This window comes from Emys orbicularis, chromosome 25 (assembly GCF_028017835.1).
Source record: "Emys orbicularis isolate rEmyOrb1 chromosome 25, rEmyOrb1.hap1, whole genome shotgun sequence".
Taxonomy (NCBI): Eukaryota; Metazoa; Chordata; order Testudines; family Emydidae; genus Emys; species Emys orbicularis.
In genome coordinates, this window is record NC_088707.1 from 5,616,642 (window position 1) to 5,636,063 (window position 19,422).

The 19,422-nt window shown below is 48.1% G+C and overlaps 1 protein-coding gene across 1 annotated transcript; it reads left to right on the forward strand.

Moving 5' to 3' along the window:
- Nucleotides 1–2,156: 2,156 nt before the first annotated feature.
- Nucleotides 2,157–18,617, forward strand: NFE2L1 (NFE2 like bZIP transcription factor 1). Its single transcript, XM_065422589.1, has 6 exons — nucleotides 2,157–2,213; nucleotides 2,536–3,047; nucleotides 12,074–12,289; nucleotides 13,134–13,223; nucleotides 13,639–13,800; nucleotides 14,452–18,617. The coding sequence occupies exons 2-6, from the start codon at nucleotides 2,538–2,540 to the stop codon at nucleotides 15,727–15,729; spliced, it is 2,256 nt and encodes a 751-aa protein (XP_065278661.1). The 5' UTR covers nucleotides 2,157–2,213; nucleotides 2,536–2,537; the 3' UTR covers nucleotides 15,730–18,617.
- Nucleotides 18,618–19,422: the final 805 nt, after the last annotated feature.

Here is a 19,422-nt window from a genome sequence, read left to right on the forward strand (position 1 = left end):
GAAATATGGGGTAAAAGGTTTGGGGCGGGCGTTAGGAGGCCCCTAAGTAGTGTTATGGGGCAGTTCTAATGGGAAGCGCGAGAGGAGTGTGTTCCCCCTGGTGGGTTGGGGGGAGGGGGTTGTCTTTTCCGTGGGATCAGAAATGGGGGTCAGTGAATTAGAGAATTGTAGGAGATAAAGGGGTGTAGGAAAACGGGGAGGGGAATTTGTTAAGGGGTGAGGGTTTTTTGAATGGCTGGGGACTGAAGAGACTTAAGTAACATGTGGCTTTGAGTAACCTGCACCCCATGATGCTATTTAAATAAGAGATGGGAAACCCCATACTATAGTCTCATGAATTTTACTTTAGTGTTCAGCACTGGTGGAGTTCCTGATGCTCTCCCATGTGCCATGGGGGTGGGGTGCGTCTTTGGGAAGATTTAGGAGGATGAAATTGTTATTAGAGGGACTGAAAAGCTCAGAAAAGCATGGCGACCTAGATGCTGGGATTAAAGGGTCACAAGGAAACTGAAACCTGGTGGGGAGAGGCGCCCTGTTACTTTCAGTTTCTGAGTGACTGAAATCAAAAGTTTTTCAGTACAAAAGGCAATGTTTTGGCTACTGGATTAATTAACTGAGATCTGACATGTGAGTGCGTTGATAAATCAGAAAAATTGGGCTGTAATTATATGTAGGCTTGGAAGAATTAGGGTTTTGTCGGTGAATGCAGTAAATATTGATTTTATGCAGTAAATATTGATTTTACTGTATACACAAACTGGCAAGAAAATATTTTGATAGATGATAATCAACACTTAGACAATGCTTGAGAATTTGTTAGTTAGATTTAAGGTTATTTACTTTGTATATTTTGACATGTGATGTTGACAATTTAGATTTTAATGGTTATAAAGTGTTAACTTTTTGAATCTCAAATCTCAATATCTGCTATCACTAAATAATTGTCTGGCCCTCCTCATAATTTCCCCCAACTGTGAAAATTTAAATTGATAAAAATTGAAAAAATACTAAAAGAAATAAAATTGATATTATCTATTGAAATTGTAAAAGAAGAATTCTGCCAAACCTAATTATGTTTACTTGTAACAAATGAGGTGGAGGTGGGGAATTGAAATTGTGCTTGTTTTGCCCTGATGGGTTACTTGGTTGCAGAAGGGACAGCTGAGATTTTGGGATTAGAGGTTAATTTAAACACTCCTCCCACTCCTGCCCATGTTGGGAGTTGAGAAAAGATATCCATCAACTAACAATCCTCAGGTGATGAGTCCACACCTGGCAACCTTTGAAATCTATAAAAAAAAAAAAACCCAACAACCCAGAGATGCTGGGTGGAGGAGAAAAATAGGGGTGTACCCTTTGACATCCTCAAAATACATTGAACTGGGACTGGTGTTTGAAGGGACAGATGGTGGGGGTACATTTTGCTACAAAATTGGGGGCTGCACTCTCCTCAGCTGGGACACTTGCTGTGTGGTGAATTGCCAGGGAAGGTCACATTGTGGAATAGAGGCATCATAAGCATGGTTTTTGTTTTTAAAGTTCCCTTGTGAGTGATGGGCAGCAGAGGAGAAAGGACTGCATAGGAAGGTAGCAAATCCTAGTGTGTTGCAATGTTGTTCTCATTGGCTGTGCAGTAGTCACGGTTGCTTATTTGCCACGGAAAGCCCCTGTTGGATTATTATAATCTCGCTGAAAACTGGAGTGAAAGGGAGTCAGAGCTGAATTCCTGCTCCCGAGAGTGGAAGCTGACGCACCAGCCTAAGAATAGAGTAGGGAGGGGGAACTCAGACAATATTGATTCAAAAGATAACCTTTGTTTTATGTGTGTTTGCGGCTATTTAGTCAGCAAACCATCCTTTTGAGGGAAATAGATTTTATTTTGTATATGGCTTGTATACAGTGGTGAAACTGATACTTCCTAGTATAGTAACTGCATATGTAATGCATAGGGTGATGTCTCGTCAGCATCTTACCGTGTTTGTTCTCTGGTTATATTTCAGCTTCTGATGAAACCACAGCCAGGACTGGAGGAGCCGTTGAACCCTTCTTTGGTCGAAACCTTCGACTCTTCAAGCTTCCTTCGGGAAGCTTCTCAAAGCAGGAGGAGGGAGAGAAGAAGCCGCCAGCTGTCACAGAGAATACACCCCGCTCTGGAAGCAGGGTGGGGAATCAGGAAGGCTAGAGGAAGTGACTGCATGTGGACTTTGGAGACAGTAAGTCACGTGGGTTTATATGTAGCCTCGTGGACTGTTATCAAATAGCTATAGTTCTGAAGAGGAGGGGAGAGTGGAGGTTGTTTACTGGGGTATAATTTCTTTCCTCTGGAGATTTAGATCATTAATTTGGCTCCTCTGAGTAACCTGATGACCCTTTTTTAATTCCTGATTGTTCAAGAGAACCCAAAACTGAAGTTTTGAATTTTCCTTAAACTCTTAATCTTGGTGAATTATGATATTTTGAGCTCTTAGTTATTGGCTGTGGTTGTGTTTTTTTTTAAAAACCTTCCACCTATGTTTGCTTTTTTTCCTCCTCCAGAAATGCTTTCTCTGAAGAAATATTTCACTGAAGGACTCATCCAATTCACCATTCTACTCAGCTTGATAGGCGTTCGTGTGGACGTGGATACCTACCTGAACTCGCAGCTTCCCCCTCTGAGGGAAATCATTCTGGGCCAGAGCTCTGCTTACACCCAGACCCAGTTCCACAACCTGCGGAACACCTTGGACGGATATGGCATCCATCCGAAAAGTGTAGACCTGGACTATTATTTCACAGCCCGCAGGCTTCTCAACCAGGTGAGGGCCCTGGACAGGTTTCAGGTGCCCACCACTGAAGTAAATGCCTGGTTGGTGCACAGAGACCCTGAAGGTTCTGTGTCCAGTGCCCAGCCCAGCCCAGCCATCACCCTAGAGAACAGCAGTGGCCTGCAAGATGGGACCAATCCTGACAACGGCGTGAGGGAGAGTGGATCTGAGCAAGGATTTGGTGAAGAATTGGAAGACCTAGGAGCAGTGGCTCCTCCAGGGAATGGAGACTTGACCAAAGAGGTAGGCAGCACCTTCTTTTATAAAAGATGCATGCCAAAGAAAGGGAACTGTTTGAGGACTTCCATGGGAGAGGAGTAGTTTAGAGCGTAACGTTGACCGGTGCGTAGCTTCCACATGTGTACTCAGCACCTCTGAATATCAGGCCCCTTAGTCTGTGAGCCACATGGCACTGAACTTAATATTAAGGTTGGGTGGTTCTGGGCACTTTCTCTTGATGTGTGCTGTGTCTTGGTCTGAAATTGGGTGGCTAGTCAGTAATTCAGTTTGAGTGCAGACTTGCATTTATGGGAATGATACAATAGCACCTTCTCTTTCCCAGTATTGGGTAACAGTTTCATCCCATGAGTCACCTGGGTGGTAGATTACTTGGCTCTGGAGTCTGTCCAAATAATGTTTACAGCTTGGTTGCCAATATAGAGTGGGGAGGATGGTGAATTAGAAAGTGGCTTTTTTTCCATCTGAGTGTATTCTCCCAGTTGCTATGACAGAGTCATGTGTTTGACCCCCCAGCAGCTGCTACTCTTTCTTTCCATTCGGTTTCTTTGGCAAGGCATGTTCAGACTCCGCTTCCCTGTGGCTGTATTGTACTGCTTTTAGTGATGGATTCCAGTGGAGAATGTTTGCATGGATGCTACAGCCTCTCTCCTAAACTGTGCAGCTCAGACAAGCCATTATGTATGGTGGGGAGTAGGCATGGGGATTTCCCAACTGTCCTGATCCCTAATCTCCTGTGATGAAGCTTAGAGGCAGCTCTTTGGAGTCAGAAGCAGGGGAATTTTGCAGACAACTGTTGAGGCTGTCTGGAACTTCTGTCATGTGATTTCAGTATAGCTACAGGCAGGAAATAGCATAAATGTCTCTCTGATGTGAAAGTGTTCATCCAGGAGAGGAAAAAGGTGAAACTTTCTTCAGATCTGATAATGTACTTAATGGCATAATCTTGCCACTGGAAGCCTGCATGGAGCATAGCTTGCCTGAATATGAGACACTTCCCCTATCCACTAGAAAGGGCATCTGCTAGGGGAAGGAACAAAGGCCTGGTCCACACTAACCCCCCACTTCGGACTAAGGTACGCAAATTCAGCTACGTTAATAACGTAGCTGAATTCGAAGTACCTTAGTCCGAACTTACCGCGGGTCCAGACGCTGCAGGCAGGCTCCCCCGTCGATGCCGCGTACTCCTCTCGCCGTACCGGCGTCGACGGCAAGCACTTCCGGGATCGATTTATCGCATCTAGACAAGACGCGATAAATCGATCCCAGAAGATCGATCGCTTACATCCGGACCAGGAAGTAAGTATAGACGTACCCAAAGGCTGAGAGAGCTAAGTCTGGCAATGTTACTTAGTGTTTAGAGTAGGGGACTGAAAGTAAGAGGTACTTTCTATTTTCATTTCTAATTACTTTCTGTGTGACTTTGGACAAGCCAATAATTTATGGTACCTTCCATCTGAGGATCTCAAAACACTTTACACAAGTGGTCACAAATCTAGCTTCTTACCAGTCCAGTGATTGACGTGTATACTTACTCCCATTTTGCAAATCGGAAACTGGGGCACAGATTGAAGTGACTTGCCTAAGGTCAACAGTCTGTGGTAGAGTGGGGAAAGGAATTCAGATCTCCCACTCCCATCCTATGGCTTCACGACAAGACCAGCCTTCTCTGTGCCTTGGGTTTTCCCTCTTTAGAATGGGGATAATGTACCTGGAGATCTTTTGATGACGAATACTATATAAATACAAAGTGGGGGTGGTATTTAGGAAGCCGTAGTTAGAGGAGTGAGAGGAGGCAGAGTGTATGGATTGTAGGAAGAATCCTACTGCTGATTTGTTTGGTCTGTAGGTTGGTGGTATCACTGGTTTCCTAATGCCTGCTCAGCTGTATTTTTTTTTTTTTTTTTAGCTAAAATTGTGCATTAAATACCATTCCAACTGTAAGCTCTCCATATGCAGGATGCAGTGACCCTGCTGCAAACCTGGCCAGCTCAAACTGGATTTGCTGCAAATGAGTCTCCTGGATGATCCAGATACAAGCCTTCTGGAAAGTGTACTTCTCTGGACTACTATAATTGCTTCTTTTTGGGGGGGCGGGGGGGATCGCTAACCCTTTCTTTCTGTATTCTACGTATTCAAGTGCATGTTTTCTCCTCCCATCTTTTCTATTTTTCACTAAGAAGTCTGGCTCACACCTTGTAGAGTTTCTCTTTAAACCTGCATCCAGAAGATGCGCTGTGACTTCCTTTGGGACATGGCACTTTCCTGATTTTTTTTTTTTCTTTCTTTTTTTCTCTTCCCCCCCCCCCCCCCCATTTATGTTCAGCCCTGATGGCATGCAGTGCTAGGAAATCCTGCCTCCCAATCCCTCCTCTCCTGATGAACATGCACTTCATATCTTGGTCCTGCTAGTGAAGGCAGGGGGCTGGACTCAATGACCTTTCGGGGTCCCTTCCAGCTCTATGAGATAGGTATATCTCCATATATTCTATTATACCTCCCTATGTTCCCCAAGGGGTGGACAAGACTGTACTTGCAGCTGATGTGAAGCTACAAAGCATGATTCCAAGCATTATCTACGTGATCATTTTTCTTTGTCTGGAACCTTGAACCTCATTCAGCTGTGTGGCTGGTAAATGTAGAGGGACTTAAAAGCTTTTCTGTCAGGTGTGCTGTTGTGCTGTGCGGTTCCTGGTAGACACTATAATTGGAATTCACCTGAGATGGGCTGGAGGTTTGACTCTCCTGCCGATATCCTGTGGGAAGCAGACAGGAGGATAGTGTTAGGCAGACAATTGCAGAAGTAGGGGAGACACATTTCCCAGGTCTTCTCCTAGCACTTACAATCTGAATAGAGTGGCAACATTTTATGGTCCAGACCAGATCTTGCTGTGGGGGAAATGCATTGTATCTTGGAGCTGGAGCTCACCCTGTGGTATGGTGCAAGACACTCTCTGTTTCATTGTTCTGATTAGCTTTGAGGATAGTTCTGACTTGGAATTTGACTTGCTATCCTGGTCTGTAAACGGTGGTGTATCCTGGTGAGGGTTATATTCAGGAGCACCCCAGTGCTTGCTCTTTCTTGCTGTTTTGCTACTATAGCATCCCAAGGGCAGGGTTTTTTGTCCTCAGTGTCTCTTGTCTGAGGTTTTTCCTCTTCTCCAGCACAGCATGGGGGAGGGAATTGTTGTCCTGTTGGCTGATCTTTGAAAAGACTGTCCCTGTGGATTACGATGTCCCTATAACGTTTCCACAACAAGAGGATAAAAATACCCACCAAGTGGAACATGTGACGAACTGCTGGTGCTGGGTATTATCCCAGTATGACAAAGCCCCCCTCCAACCAGTACTCTGGTAACAGGGTATTAGAACCTGGGTAAGATCTTCTTACACTTGGCTGTCTGCATAGAACGGACTTGTTTACAGGCAGTTCCTAAGGGACAGCAACCAGATAAAGTGACCAGCTGAGGATATACTGTTTCTGTTAACCTTAGTGATGAGGGATAATGGGAGCTCTTTTTTTGGGAGGGGGAGGGGGGTTTGAGAGGATTTAGGTGTCTGCTTGGACTGGGAGGTGCAATGTTAGACAGGGATAGGCCAAGATTATATAGAACTTCCTTTTAAATATTGAAATAGTATTTACTGCTTACAGAGTGTTTCTGTAGATGTAAAAACTCTTTCAAAGAGGGTAATTCATCAGTTACCCATCTGTAAAATGGGGATAACGACATCCATCCATTTTGTTAAAGTGCTTTGAGATCTGTGGATGCAAAATCCAATGTACGTACCAAATATTTATCATTTTACACAGATGGTGAAACAAGGGCGCAGAGCGGCTCAGTGAGTTGCCCAGCAAGGCCGAGGGGGAGCTGGAAATATAATTAAGGTCTACTCACTCTCTGTCCTGAGTTCTAATTTGCCACAAGACTGTAAACTGCATCCACTTTAAGTGCTGGTTCTTCCGAGAGGCCTCCAAGTACTGGTGTATTTAGAGGAGAAAGGCTGAGACTACAGGTACTGAGGGTTAGCTCTGGGGTTATAGACTTTAGCTTGCAATCCAGATGTTATGACTTGGATCAGTAAGTGGATATTTCAGGATGTGCAAGACTTTTCCATCAAGCTCCATGGGGAGGCAGGTCATGTCCCCTGTACATACAGCTTGGGGGGGTGGGGGCTGTGATAACTAAAGGACATAGCAGAAACGGAAGGGATCCAGACATGGAGCTAAAATGATTTGAAACTTGTACAGAATATCATATAAAGAGATTGAAAAGGTTAGGACTTAAGTTTAGAGAGGAGACAAATAAGGGGGACATGAGAGAGAAGATAATGAATGGTATAGAGAAGGTAAACTAGGCACTCTTGTTTTTCCTTTCCCTCTTTGCCATAACTAAAGCTGCAGGTTTGTCACAGCAGGGGAAAAAGTCAAGGATCGGGTGATTGTCCTGTTCATCAGTGGCATCCTTTGTTTTTTTTTGTGTGTGTGCGCCCATGACTCACCCCACGGCAGCAGCTTCTGTCCCACGGGGCTGGGCCCAGCTCCCTTCTCTGGGCAGTACGATCATGTGTGTGGGGTTGCAACGCAAATCAGATTTGGCTAAGATGCCCCTTTGTCATGATGGAGGGGATAGGTCAAACCTACGCAGTGCTGTGACCTGGCATGCCAGGTCGCAATACCCAGATCATGGTGCTGGGCCCAGTCTCATTGGATGCAGGAGCAGCTTAGGCCAGAGGTGAGTGCAGGGTATGCTCCATCTCCACTCTGGGAACTGCCCTTCCCTGGGATGAGTGCGGGGCAGGCTCTGTCCCCAGCCTTTCTCCCCCCTCGGGCCGAGCTGGTGCGGAGGGTTCTATTGCGCGGGGTCAGTGCCCCCTCTTTTTTTCAGGGCATTTTTGCTCAAAGCGTATGGAGCAGTGACTGAATCTGTGACTCTTACAACATTTACCATGGCTGCTCTGATTTTTTTTATTAAATGCTGTGACAAATCTGCAGCCCTACCCATAATGCAAGAACAAGGGGATAGCCAGTGAAATTGAACAGCAGCAAATTAAAAACCGATAAACCAGTTTACATAACACATAATTAACTTGTGGAACTCACTGCCCCAAGATATCAGTGAGGCCAAAACTTAGCAGGATCGAAAAAAGGATTAGACCTTTATCTAGAAAATGAGAACATACACAGTTATTTGGCCAAAAGATATAAAGCAGTGGATCTCAACCAGGAGTACATGTACCCTTGGTGGTATGCAGAGGTCTTCCAGGGGGTACATCAACACATCTAATTTTTTGCCTAGTTTTTTATAACAGGCTACATAAAAAGCACTAGCAAAGTCAGTATAAACTAAAATTTCATACAGACAGTGACTTGTTTATACTGTTCTATATACTATTGTGGAAGCAGAGGTTTTTCTCCGACACTATACATTGAAATGTAAGTACAATATTTATATTCAGTGGATTTATTTTATAATTATATGGTAAAAATGAGTCAGTAATTTTACAGTACTATTGGCTGTGACACTTTTTTGTATTTTTATGTCTGATTTTGTAAGCAAGTAGTTTTTACGTGAGGTGAAACTAGGGGGTATGCAAGACCAATCAGACTCCTGAAAAGGCTACAGTAGTCTGGAAAGGTTGAGAGCCACTGATATAAAGGATAAACACCTCTTGCTTCATAGCATAAGCCAAATGCTAACTGCCAAGGGTTAGGCAGAAACATCTCTTGGAAAGGTTGAGAGCCACTGATATAAAGGATAAACACCTCTTGCTTCATAGCATAAGCCAAATGCTAACTGCCAAGGGTTAGGCAGAAACATCTCTTATGGGCAGCTTACTCCATAATTGTACAATGCGAGGACTGAGGCACCTTCCTGAAGAATCTGTTACTGGCCACCACTGGGGATACAGTGCACTGGACTAGATAGACTACTGGTCTGACTGGCATAGCAGTTCCTATTTCTAACTCGCTCCCCTCCTGCTGGTGTGGGAATGATGGGTGCAGGTCCATGACTGACTCAGTGGCAAGGCTCATGCTCTCATCCGGCATGTAAATATGATGTGCAAATCCTCCCCAATCTCCCAGTGACATCACTGCACATGTGCAGATGGCATAGACACCCTGTCTCTGGTTGTGACCTATTTCCCCCCCCCCCCCCCCCCCATGGTAGGGGAGGCCAGGTGCCCGTTTCCTAGTGGGGTCTGGTCTTGCAGGATGTGGGGCCCTACCATGCCAAAGCTGGGTCCCCTCCTCGGCCCGGATAAACCGGGCCGGGGGGGGAAAGACTTGGCCTGTGGCCAAGGGGGGAGCCGAGCTGCTGGTAACCTCCCGGGAGAATGTAAAGAATCCTGGCAAAGGTGCTCTTGGGCCCAACCTCCTGGCAGCCCAGGCCAGGCCTCCTGTGGGGCATCACTGCCTGGAGCTGCTGCCAGCAGATGCTGTAAGTTTCACTGGGGGAGGGGGGGAGAGGAGGAGAGATCCCTCTGACGCTTCGCTCCCCACTGCACCATCCCAGGGAGCGGTGGGTGGGGCACCCTGGCGTGGGAGCGTCTCCTCAAGGAGACACAGGCCCCAGCAGCTGAGCACAAGGGGGGAGGGGAGACTCCTCGCTGCAGCTTCCACAGCGACCGGGGGGGGCGGAGCCGGGCTCTCGCCGCAGCCTAGGTGACGAGCGCAGGGCGGGGAGGAGACTGGCTCCCTCTGCATCCTCACCAGTGACCCGGGGCATGGGATTGGCTCGCGCCGCAGCCTAGGTAACAAGCGGAGGGAGGAGACTGGCTCCCTCCGCATCCTCCGCGGTGACCTGGGGGAGGGGATTGGCTCTCGCTGCAGCCTAGGTAACAGGCAGGCGGGGGAGGGGGATTGGGTCTCGCTGCAGCCTCAGCCATGAGCAGGGGGTGGGGATTCGGGCCAACTCCTGCCTAAGCAACAAGCGGGGCCCATTACTGGAGCTGGGGCTTAGGGAGGGCTGGCGGGAGCACCGCCCCTGTGGATCACATGCTGTTAGGGGGGGCTTGCAAACAACCAGGGGTCCGGCCTGCCAAAAACCGCTCCGTTCCTGAGCTCGGAGATGTCTGTGCGGCACCGTGCCCGGGTCTCACAGCTCTGCCTGCCTGGAATTCGCCCCACATAGACCATGATCTGCAGGGACAGCTCCATGAGCAGCAGCTGGGGACATGAAAAAGGTATCCCTTACCTTAACCCTTTTATTGCTGCTCCAGGCGAGGCAGAGACGGTGGGGAGAGACCTAGGAAGTCTTGTCTCGAGGAGACAGGTGTATGATGTGAGCACAGGATAGCTGGGGTAGTCAGAGAACCCTTGCTGAGGCTGATGAGTGACATTTGGGCCTGGGGGGGGGGGACTGGTCTGGGGGGGGGGTGATAGTGAATGCTCAGGGCAGAAAGGGGGTCAGGGGATGGTTTCATGGTAGCATTTGGGATGCTGTGGAGTATAGAGCCGAAATACTGTAGACATGGTGTATGGTGACACTGACCTCACAAAAGGCTGGTGTCTAGGGGGCTCTGGTTGTGTTTCGGGGCGGGGGTATTGTGGATTCCTCTTGTCCATTTCTGTAAGTCCCAAATGTGATGGCAGCTATGGGGGAACCTTTTTCACCGGAGCAGGGAGAATCTTTTTAAGGAGGCAGAGATGTCCTGTCTCCTTGCTTTGAGGTGGGGGAAGGGGTGCTAAGGGCTCATTGACAAACTGTGAAGTCGACTGCCATAATTTTTCAGTAAAATAAACCATCCATGCTATGATGTGGGAGGCAGGGTGGGGAGGAATCTGTACTTCCCAGGGTTAGGTGGTAATTCTAGGGTAGGGCCTTGGGTCCTGGTCATATTAAAAGGCCCCTGAGGTTTGAACCAGCACAGGCTGCTTTTCAGGGGTGTGCCCTGGGTTAGGCTTGCATTAGAGGGAGGGGCTTGTGGGTAGTGGTGGCTGTGAAGAGAGACAAATGTTTGCAGATTCCTGATACTATGTGGTTAGGGATGAGGCATTTGGGTTCTTGCTCATGTTGAGGCTAGGGAGCAGAAGGGTGGTAGCAGGCCTTTCCCGTCACACTCCGGGTCACGGATTCTTTGCACGGGGACCCTGGGGCCGTAGAGGGAGGGAAGATGAGAGTTCTCGGAATGGGGTTAAAGTTCCGGCAGGGTGTGGGGGGGGATCTCCGTTGGAAGGCTGCGCTGTCTCTCATTTGTAGGTGAAGGGCTGGGCAGGGCTGGCATCTCTGCTGTCTGTAGACAAGTGGTGAGCAGGCAGCAGGCTGGCAGCAAGGATCTCAAGTTGCATCAGGTGGCTGGGAATGCAGGGTTTTTCCTCTCCAATGCACTCCACCCCTTTATGCAAATGTCGAGAATGGCACCACAGGCTGATGCAAGCTCCTCCATGGAGCAGCAATCCTGCATGACAATTGGTCCTCGCCATCCAGCCGGCATCGTGCAGCCCAGAGGAGTTAAAGCTGCAGACTCCCTTTTTCCTGAGACGGGAGGAGGCCCCTGCGGAGCATGGAGAGCAGGGAGGAGACCGCTAAAGTCGCTTTCCAATGGAGTTCTGTTCTTTCTCCAGCCTGGCTCCTTTGCACAGCTGCTGTTAGAGACCTAGCCGGGCAAAATGACCATAGGCTCTTGTGCAAAGCAGGCACAGCAGCTGGCCTCTGTGCAAGGCAGGGGCGAAGGACTGGTGTCTGGAGTCCCCGATGGGGGTGGGGCGGTACGTGAAAGAAACCATCATGGAAGGTTGGACCTGTGTCCAGTACTAATAGCTGGGTGGGGACAGGGCACTGTGCCCCAAGGAAGGTGTTGTAGCGGGTGGGAGTGTTGGTAGGGGGGATGCAGTGTAGTACAGAAAGGGTGGTTCGGAGTCTGGGTGGAATGAGGGCATTGTGTTGTAGGGTAGAGGGGGTGCTTGTCTGGGGAGGTTGACGTGCTGCAGGAACAGGGGGGAGGGGGCAAGGGGAGAAGAGGGTCTTCCCTCCATGGTGGGGTGTAGATGAGCCTGCCAAGTGCTGAAGGAAATCTTGTGTGTCTTTCAGGACATCGATTTGATTGACATCCTGTGGAGACAGGATATTGATCTCGGCGCTGGGCGAGAGATTTTTGACTACAGCCATCGCCAGAAGGAGAGCGAAGTGGACAAAGAACGGAGTGATGGGAGAGAGCCCGGGGACAGCTGGAGGAGCGGAGGGAACGAGACCTTGGATAGAAACCTGCTAGTTGATGGAGAGACGGGGGAGAGTTTCCCTGCACAGGTAACAGCCCCCTGAGTCGGGCTTACCCCTCATTCCAGGGTGTATTGCAGTGTTCTGGGATTCATGTGTCTGCCACTGAGCAGGGGAGGAGAGGGAACCATCAGCTAGCTGTTATTAGCAGTGGCACTTAGTGATTTTTAGAGGGGACACTCTTCCTCCCTTCTGGCTGATGGTAATGGCTGTTGAGCTAAGAAAGGGCATGAAGACGACCATCACCCAGCTGGATGACAGGGTGTGATGTTGGAGAACAGTTTGTCTCCCAGGCTAGAGAGAACCAAATACAAAGGTGAACTGGGGAAATAACCAGGAAGCTGTTGGCACCCTGATTATCTGCTGCGAGGAAATAGGCAGGAGGATCCATGGTCACTAACACAGAGCAAGACAAGGCCAGAGTCTCTTTGAATGTTGACAAAGCTTTATTCCAGTGAGCGGTTTGGGAGTGGGAGTCATTGGCTCCTGTTCTGTTTTTAGGTTCTTTGTAGAAGTTGTGAATGAGGAGCGGGGGGGGAAGAGCGTAGGCACTGAGCAAAATCCTCACTAGGCTATGGGAAGTTTGAAGCTCTCTCTCTATCTGCAGCACGTGTCAGTGAAGCTAATCCAGAAAAATCAGCATGAAACTAACCCGAACGAGAGTTCATTTGACTCCCTGGCCCATTTAGGAGCAGTATTGACTAGCTTCAGAAAGTCATGGCAGGTGCTCCTTGGCTAGCAGGATGGTGATTGCAACTTGATGCAAAAGTGTGGGGGACTCTGGATATTTGGGTCCCTGATGCCCTTGGTGTCCTACCCTTTAGGGAGGTCCTTACCCTTCAGTAAACTGTGCTGAAATGATTCGTTGTCCCAGGTGCCTGGCGTGGTGGATCAGACGGCCCTGTCGCTGGAGGAGTGCCTTAGGTTGCTGGAAGCCACCTTCCCCTTTGGGGAGAACTCTGAGGTGAGTTTGTGCATTCTTGAAAATGGAAACCACTTCTCCATGACTCATTTCTAAGTGTGACCGATCCAGAGCCTGTTTTTGTTGGTGCATTGGGATTTGATGCCTTTTGCCTCCCATTTAAGACAAATATCGGAGACCACTAAACTGGCAGTAAATTGGGTTAATCTGTCTAAGGAGGCTCCAGGCACAGCTCCTGTGAAGCAGCCAGTGGGGAAGATGGTCACAATTAATTAAGGGCTTCTGACTTTGTTTCTAATTAGTTCGCAGTGAACTGTAGGGGAATAACCGCAGCTAGTTCTCAGTCTGAATAAAAGAAAAGCAGTTCCCTGTTGTGGAGCCTGAAAGGCATTCAGGGCTTTGCTGACCTGCCTCTCCTCGGCAGACCAGATGTGGACGAACACTGCTTTGTATTTAGTTTCCAGCTGCAGATGCCTCCCACCTAAACGAAGCTGTGCCTAGTGAAAGCGAGTCTTCAGTTATCCAGAGCGGCCTCCTGTCTCCTCTTCTGACGGAGACAGAGTCCCCATTCGATCTGGAGCAGCAGTGGCAGGACCTTATGTCTATAATGGAAATGCAGGTTAGTTCTTGCTAATTGCTCTACAGTGGTTAATTGTCTGGGTCCCCATTGCTCCCTTTTCTCTCTCCAGTGGGTACCCGAAGCAGGACTGATGGAGGGGTGTGTGTGTATTGTGGGCATTCCTGATCCGTGTGTAGGTGCAGAGCAGGATTGCTATTGGAAATGCTTGATGCATATGCCCCCAGGATGTGGTATCTAGCTGAAGGATATGTCAACATGCTGAATGTTTAGGTGAGGGTGATGCCTGGTGTGTGCCCTTCCCATCTCAAGCTGCTGCTGTTCATTTTAGTGGTTTGATGGCTGTTCTAAGCAGCTGCGATCTAGAGTGTAGTTGTAGTTTTGGGTCAAAAACTGCTGAAACCTGCGGCCTGGCCCATAGTGTGCAGTTTTAAAACTGCCTCTGTCTTTGGGGTGGGGAGAGGGAACATAGAGAGACAGGAATTTCTTATTGTTGGCAACATGAGTCTTAAATCTTCCAGATCCTCCAGACCTCATGAGCACTGCTGGAACTAGCTCACTCCATGATCTCTGTAGGCTCCTCTCTTTTCTATTTTTAGCCTCTGGTGGTGGTTGCAGTGCACATAGGAAATGGGGGAGAAGGATAGTGCCCAAGGCTGGATCATTTGCTGAACTGCTTCTAATCTCTTTCAGGCTATGGAAGTGAACAACACAACTGCTGAAATCCTGTATAATGGCACAAATGGAGACCTGCTGACTGCTAACTACAGTCTAGCTCCAAACACTCCCATCAATCAGAATGTCAGCCTGCATCAGGCATCTCTGGGTAGCTGCACACAGGACCTCTCCTCCCTCTTCAGCTCAGAGATCGAGAGCCCCTCCGTGGCTAGCAGCTCCGCTCTGCTCCAGCTGGCTCCTGACAACTCCACTGGCCTCAACACCACCTTTGGATCTACCAACTTGAGTGGGATCTTCTTCCCTCCACAGCTGAACAGCACAGTCAACGAGACAACTGGCCCTGAACTACCAGATCCATTAGGGGGTCTTCTAGATGAAGCCATGCTTGATGAGATCAGCTTGATGGACTTGGCTATTGAAGAAGGTTTCAACCCAGTGCAAGCCTCTCAGCTGGAAGAAGAGTTTGATTCTGACTCAGGGCTTTCTCTGGACTCTAGCCATAGTCCTGTTTCTTTCAGTAGCTCAGAAGCCTCCTCTTCTTCCTCCTCCTCCTCCTCCTCCTCTTCTTCCTCTTTTTCTGAGGAAGGAGCTGTAGGCTACAGCTCAGACTCTGAAAATGTGGACTTTGACGAAACGGAAGGGGCAGTTGGATACCAACCGGAGTACAGCAAGTTCTGCCGCATGAGCTATCAAGACCCATCAGAACTACGCTACTTGCCTTACCTGGAGCATGTTGGTCACAACCACACCTATAACATGGCCCCTGAGAGCAAGGAGAAGCAATCTGACTTCCTGGATAAGCAGATGAGCCGGGACGAGCACCGAGCTAGAGCCATGAAGATCCCTTTCACCAATGACAAGATTATAAACCTGCCAGTGGAGGAGTTCAATGAACTTCTCTCCAAGTACCAGCTCAGCGAGGCACAGCTGAGCTTGATCCGGGACATCAGGAGGAGGGGCAAGAATAAGATGGCTGCCCAAAACTGCCGCAAGAGGAAGCTGGACACCATCCTGAACTTAGAACGGGACGTCGGAGACTTGCAGAGGGACAAGTCCAAACTGCTCAGGGAGAAGGTGGAATTTCTCAAGTCCATTCGCCAGATGAAACAGAAGGTGCAAAACCTGTACCAGGAAGTGTTTGGGCGCCTGCGTGATGAGAATGGCCAGCCCTACTCTCCAAATCAATACTCCCTACAGTATGCCAGCGATGGCAGTGTTATCTTGATACCTCGCGCCTTGGCAGACCAGCAGGCCCGGCGGAAGGAGAGGAAACAGAAAGACAGGAGGAAGTGAGCCAGGGGGAGGAGGAGGGAGCTCACTAAAGTTAGAAACTGGAGAAGGGCTGAGCCTGGAAGTACTAGAGGAACTTTCATGCCTTCTTATCCAATATATCTTCTCAAACGTGACTGCTGCCGGTCAGTGTACAGGACGAGACTGCTGCACATGGAGGGTGCAGGACCTGCACTTTGAATTTCTGATGGCTCTCATCAGGGAGTGACCGGGGAGGAACACACAGTGAACTAGGCGAGCCCAGCTCCCTCTACAACCTGGAATCCTTTGCGTATGGGGAATAAGCTGGCATCCTGGGTGGTGAGAATCTGCAGAAGATGGAGAAACTACTGTTTAGGAACTGGCTTTAAAAAAGATTTAAGCAAATGAACTTAAAGTTATAGGAGAGACATTTTTCTGAACTTCCAAAGTTCTGTGACTTCAGGTAGTTGGTTTTTTTTTTTTTTTTTCCCCTGAACCAGTTTTGACATTGGTGTGTGATAAAACCTGACTTGATTCCAGATTAACCAATTTCCCTTCCTAGATCAGACCAGTGGAAACACAAAGTGGTGTGACTTTCATTAACTCTTTCCAGTCTGAGGAACCTTAGATGGGGCTAGGAGAAGTGGGAGAGCTCTTCTCTTACCATCTCTAGAGCTGTTAATCCTCATGTGTAGTGGACCTTAGCAGCTGCGCTACAGCTTTGGGGTAGGTGGATCTGGAAAGGGTTAATAGAACCAATGTGATGATGTATCCCCCACAAAACTCAGAGCATGTCACTGCCAATGAGCCAGCACCATGGCGTTAGATGATGGCAAGCAGTAGCCTGCATGCAAACACTGTCCTCTCCCACTGACTGGCTGAGGAACCAGGGTGGAAAGGGGTGGGTGGGCTTGGGTCTAAAGCTTGTCTGCAGCCAGTTCCTTTCCAGCTGCAGCAGCTTTGGGAACTGGCTGCTGGATGGCCTGAAAGGAGACGCATGTGAGATTGAGGTGTAGCAATTCTGGTTGGCATAGAGCACAACAGGGGGAGCAGATGGTTCCTACCCCATGAAGTGGGCTTGTCACTTACAGAAATAGACATCGGTTAGGATTCCTGTTTCTCAGCCATGCTTTGTTTTTCAGGGCTTCAGCCCTGGTTTCCCAATAAGCTCTAGAGCGCTCGTGTTGAGTAAAAGAGAGAAACCCCAATGTTCAAAGCTGCTCAGTGTTCTTTTTGCCATAAAGACTCAGTGTAACTCTGTGTGATCACATGATAGAGTCTCTTCTGTCCCTAGGTGTTGGTCTGACTTCCTTTGTTTTAAGAAGGGGGGTGGGGGTAGTGCCTTGATTGCTGCTGATCTTGGTCTGTAAGACTGAGACAATCCTAGAAGCTGTATTCACAAGATAGCACAGCTGGGCGTGTACTGACTTTACCAGCAACTGAAAAGCAAAGTGGCTTTCCTAGCCAGTCCTGTGCATGTCACATGGGGTGAGGCCATAGCACGGAATGGAGAATGTGCATCCTATGGAGGACTTGGGGAGGGAGGCAGTATCTGCAGTGAAAGTAACCTTGCAATGAAAAGTGAGAGCAAAGGTCTGCTGTAGACAGCCTGGAGAAGTCTAATTTCATATTCTAGTACTGCAAGAGAAGACATCTGTCTAAAATGTGTATTCCAGGCTATTTTAAAAGCAGCTGCATCTTGTCAGAGTGCATCACGATGAGAACGATAGGGCACTTGGTTAGTATATTCACTGTGCCATGATCTCATGCTGAACAGCAGGAGATGGACTCACTAGGACCAAACAGGTCTCTTCCATCTTTAACTTCTGTGATTCAATGGCTTTACTTTCTTATATGCATGAGATGAAGCACAAGTAGTGGAGATGTGGCTGGGTGCAGGGAGGTTGGAATGGAGCCCATAGTGTATGTTTTAAATTATTTTCCTCTTAGAACCTTTATTTTAATGATCTGTGACCTGTCAGGGAGAGAAGAGAGATTGTGAGCGCACAGGACAAAAATAAAATGGCTTATTCGCTGTATGTGCATTTGTTTCATGGAGTCTTTTTTGATTATTATTTTTTGAGCAGAAGGGAAGCTAAAATATTAATGATCCTACCTGGCAGTTGCTTGTATAAAATAACCGCCCTGTCTGCACCGATTACCCCCAGACAGTCTCTAATCCAGGAGAAGGAGCAAACTTGGTTCACCTCTTGAGCACTAATTGGGCCCAACCGTTGTAAGTATCTGGTATTGGCTTAATTCTTATTCCTACTTTAAAAAAAAAAAAAAGAAAGCCGTAAAGGGCTTCTTTACTGTCTCTAGTTAAGAGGCTGTCCTTTCTCCTTCTGAAGCACTTTGCTCCAGCCCTCTCTTTTTTTTTAAAGCTATCAGAGTTTGTGCTTCCATCACTGTAGGGTCAGGCTCTTAAGATAAAATATCCTCTGTTTCAAAGGTGCTGCATATCCACTTTAAGTGCTGCTATACCCTCCAGCAGGGAGAAGCTCCTGGTTTAAGGTTTTCTCCAGAGTTCCCGACTGGAGTGAATTGGATTCTGACCTCCATGGAGTAGAGCTACTTCTGAGCAACTGACTTTGTGTTAGTGGGTTAAAAGGTTTCACACTTTATCAACTAATTGGTATCACTAAGCTCTTAACCTGCCCCAGGAGTTGGTTGCAGGGGGGTTGTTCTTGACAGGGATAGACTAAGAAAAACCAGCATGAAAGGGAGGGGGATGCTTCATGGAAAACACCAGCTATTTCCATACGTTCCCCATTGAAAAGCAGCTGCTAAGACAAGCTTCCATTCCCACTGCACCTGTCAGATGCCAAAATCTTCCCTCCCCAGGAGTGAGAGCGCATATATTGTGACTGGAACTGCTGGCCAGCTAGCTGCAACAGTCTTAAAGTCCTAGCAAAAAGAAATGCAGGGCACGCTGGAAGTATAAATTAAATGCAACCCTGCGGCTTCCCTAAAAAAAAAAAAAAAGTCAACCACTTTTTGCATTGGGCAAATGTATATTGGAGGTGGTTTCTGGAGGTTAACTCAGGAATGAAGAGGGACTCTGGGGGCACTAGTATGGTCTCTTCTTCCAGCACAATCCCCCCACTGCCTATTCAGCAGCCGTAAGACAGTTTTAGAAAATGTGACTGGGGTTCTGCTTGGCTGCCTTGAGTTGCATGTGATGGCAATGCTTGGTCTTCCTCCTGCTGCAGTAATTCTCTGGAAAGCTTCTTGATACAAGAGCCTGCTGCACAGACGGGGACTAGGAGAGACGTTCTTGCCAGGTGTGTGTCAAAAACAAAGTCCTGATGGAAGCTTAAACAAGAAGCAGTGGGTACGTGAGTATTATGTTACAGGGAGTGGTCCTCATGACATTAACACTGCATCCTGGTGAGGACCATTTTAACAAGTTGCTCTGTTTCTCAATCTGACCTGTAAACCTCTGGTTAAACCAGAGAGGGAAAAGTACTGGCCTAGGATTGAGTAGCTCTGACAATGCTACTCTAAGTCATTGGCAGTCACCAATAGGACCCAGGAGTCCTGCTTCCTGGTAGGCAGCCTAAAACACAGCTAGGAACATCCATTAATACTTAGAATATCACGGGTTAGTCAAGGCAGCATTGTTGTTGTTATACTCCCAGGAACCCCTCAGTCCTCAGCAGACACAGCAGCTGGTTATGACACAATCTACCTGATGCTTTGCAAATAAAACACTCGCTCACTCCCTTGAGGGAC

Excerpts from the sequence above, each read along its gene's own strand:
- NFE2L1 (XM_065422589.1), top strand. The coding sequence starts at position 2,538 with ATGCTTTCTCTGAAGAAATATTTCACTGAAGGACTCATCCAATTCACC. Across the intron at positions 3,048-12,073 it reads ATGGAGACTTGACCAAAGAG|GACATCGATTTGATTGACAT; the intron begins GTAGGCAGCACC and ends TGTGTCTTTCAG. Across the intron at positions 13,224-13,638 it reads CCTTTGGGGAGAACTCTGAG|TTTCCAGCTGCAGATGCCTC; the intron begins GTGAGTTTGTGC and ends CTTTGTATTTAG.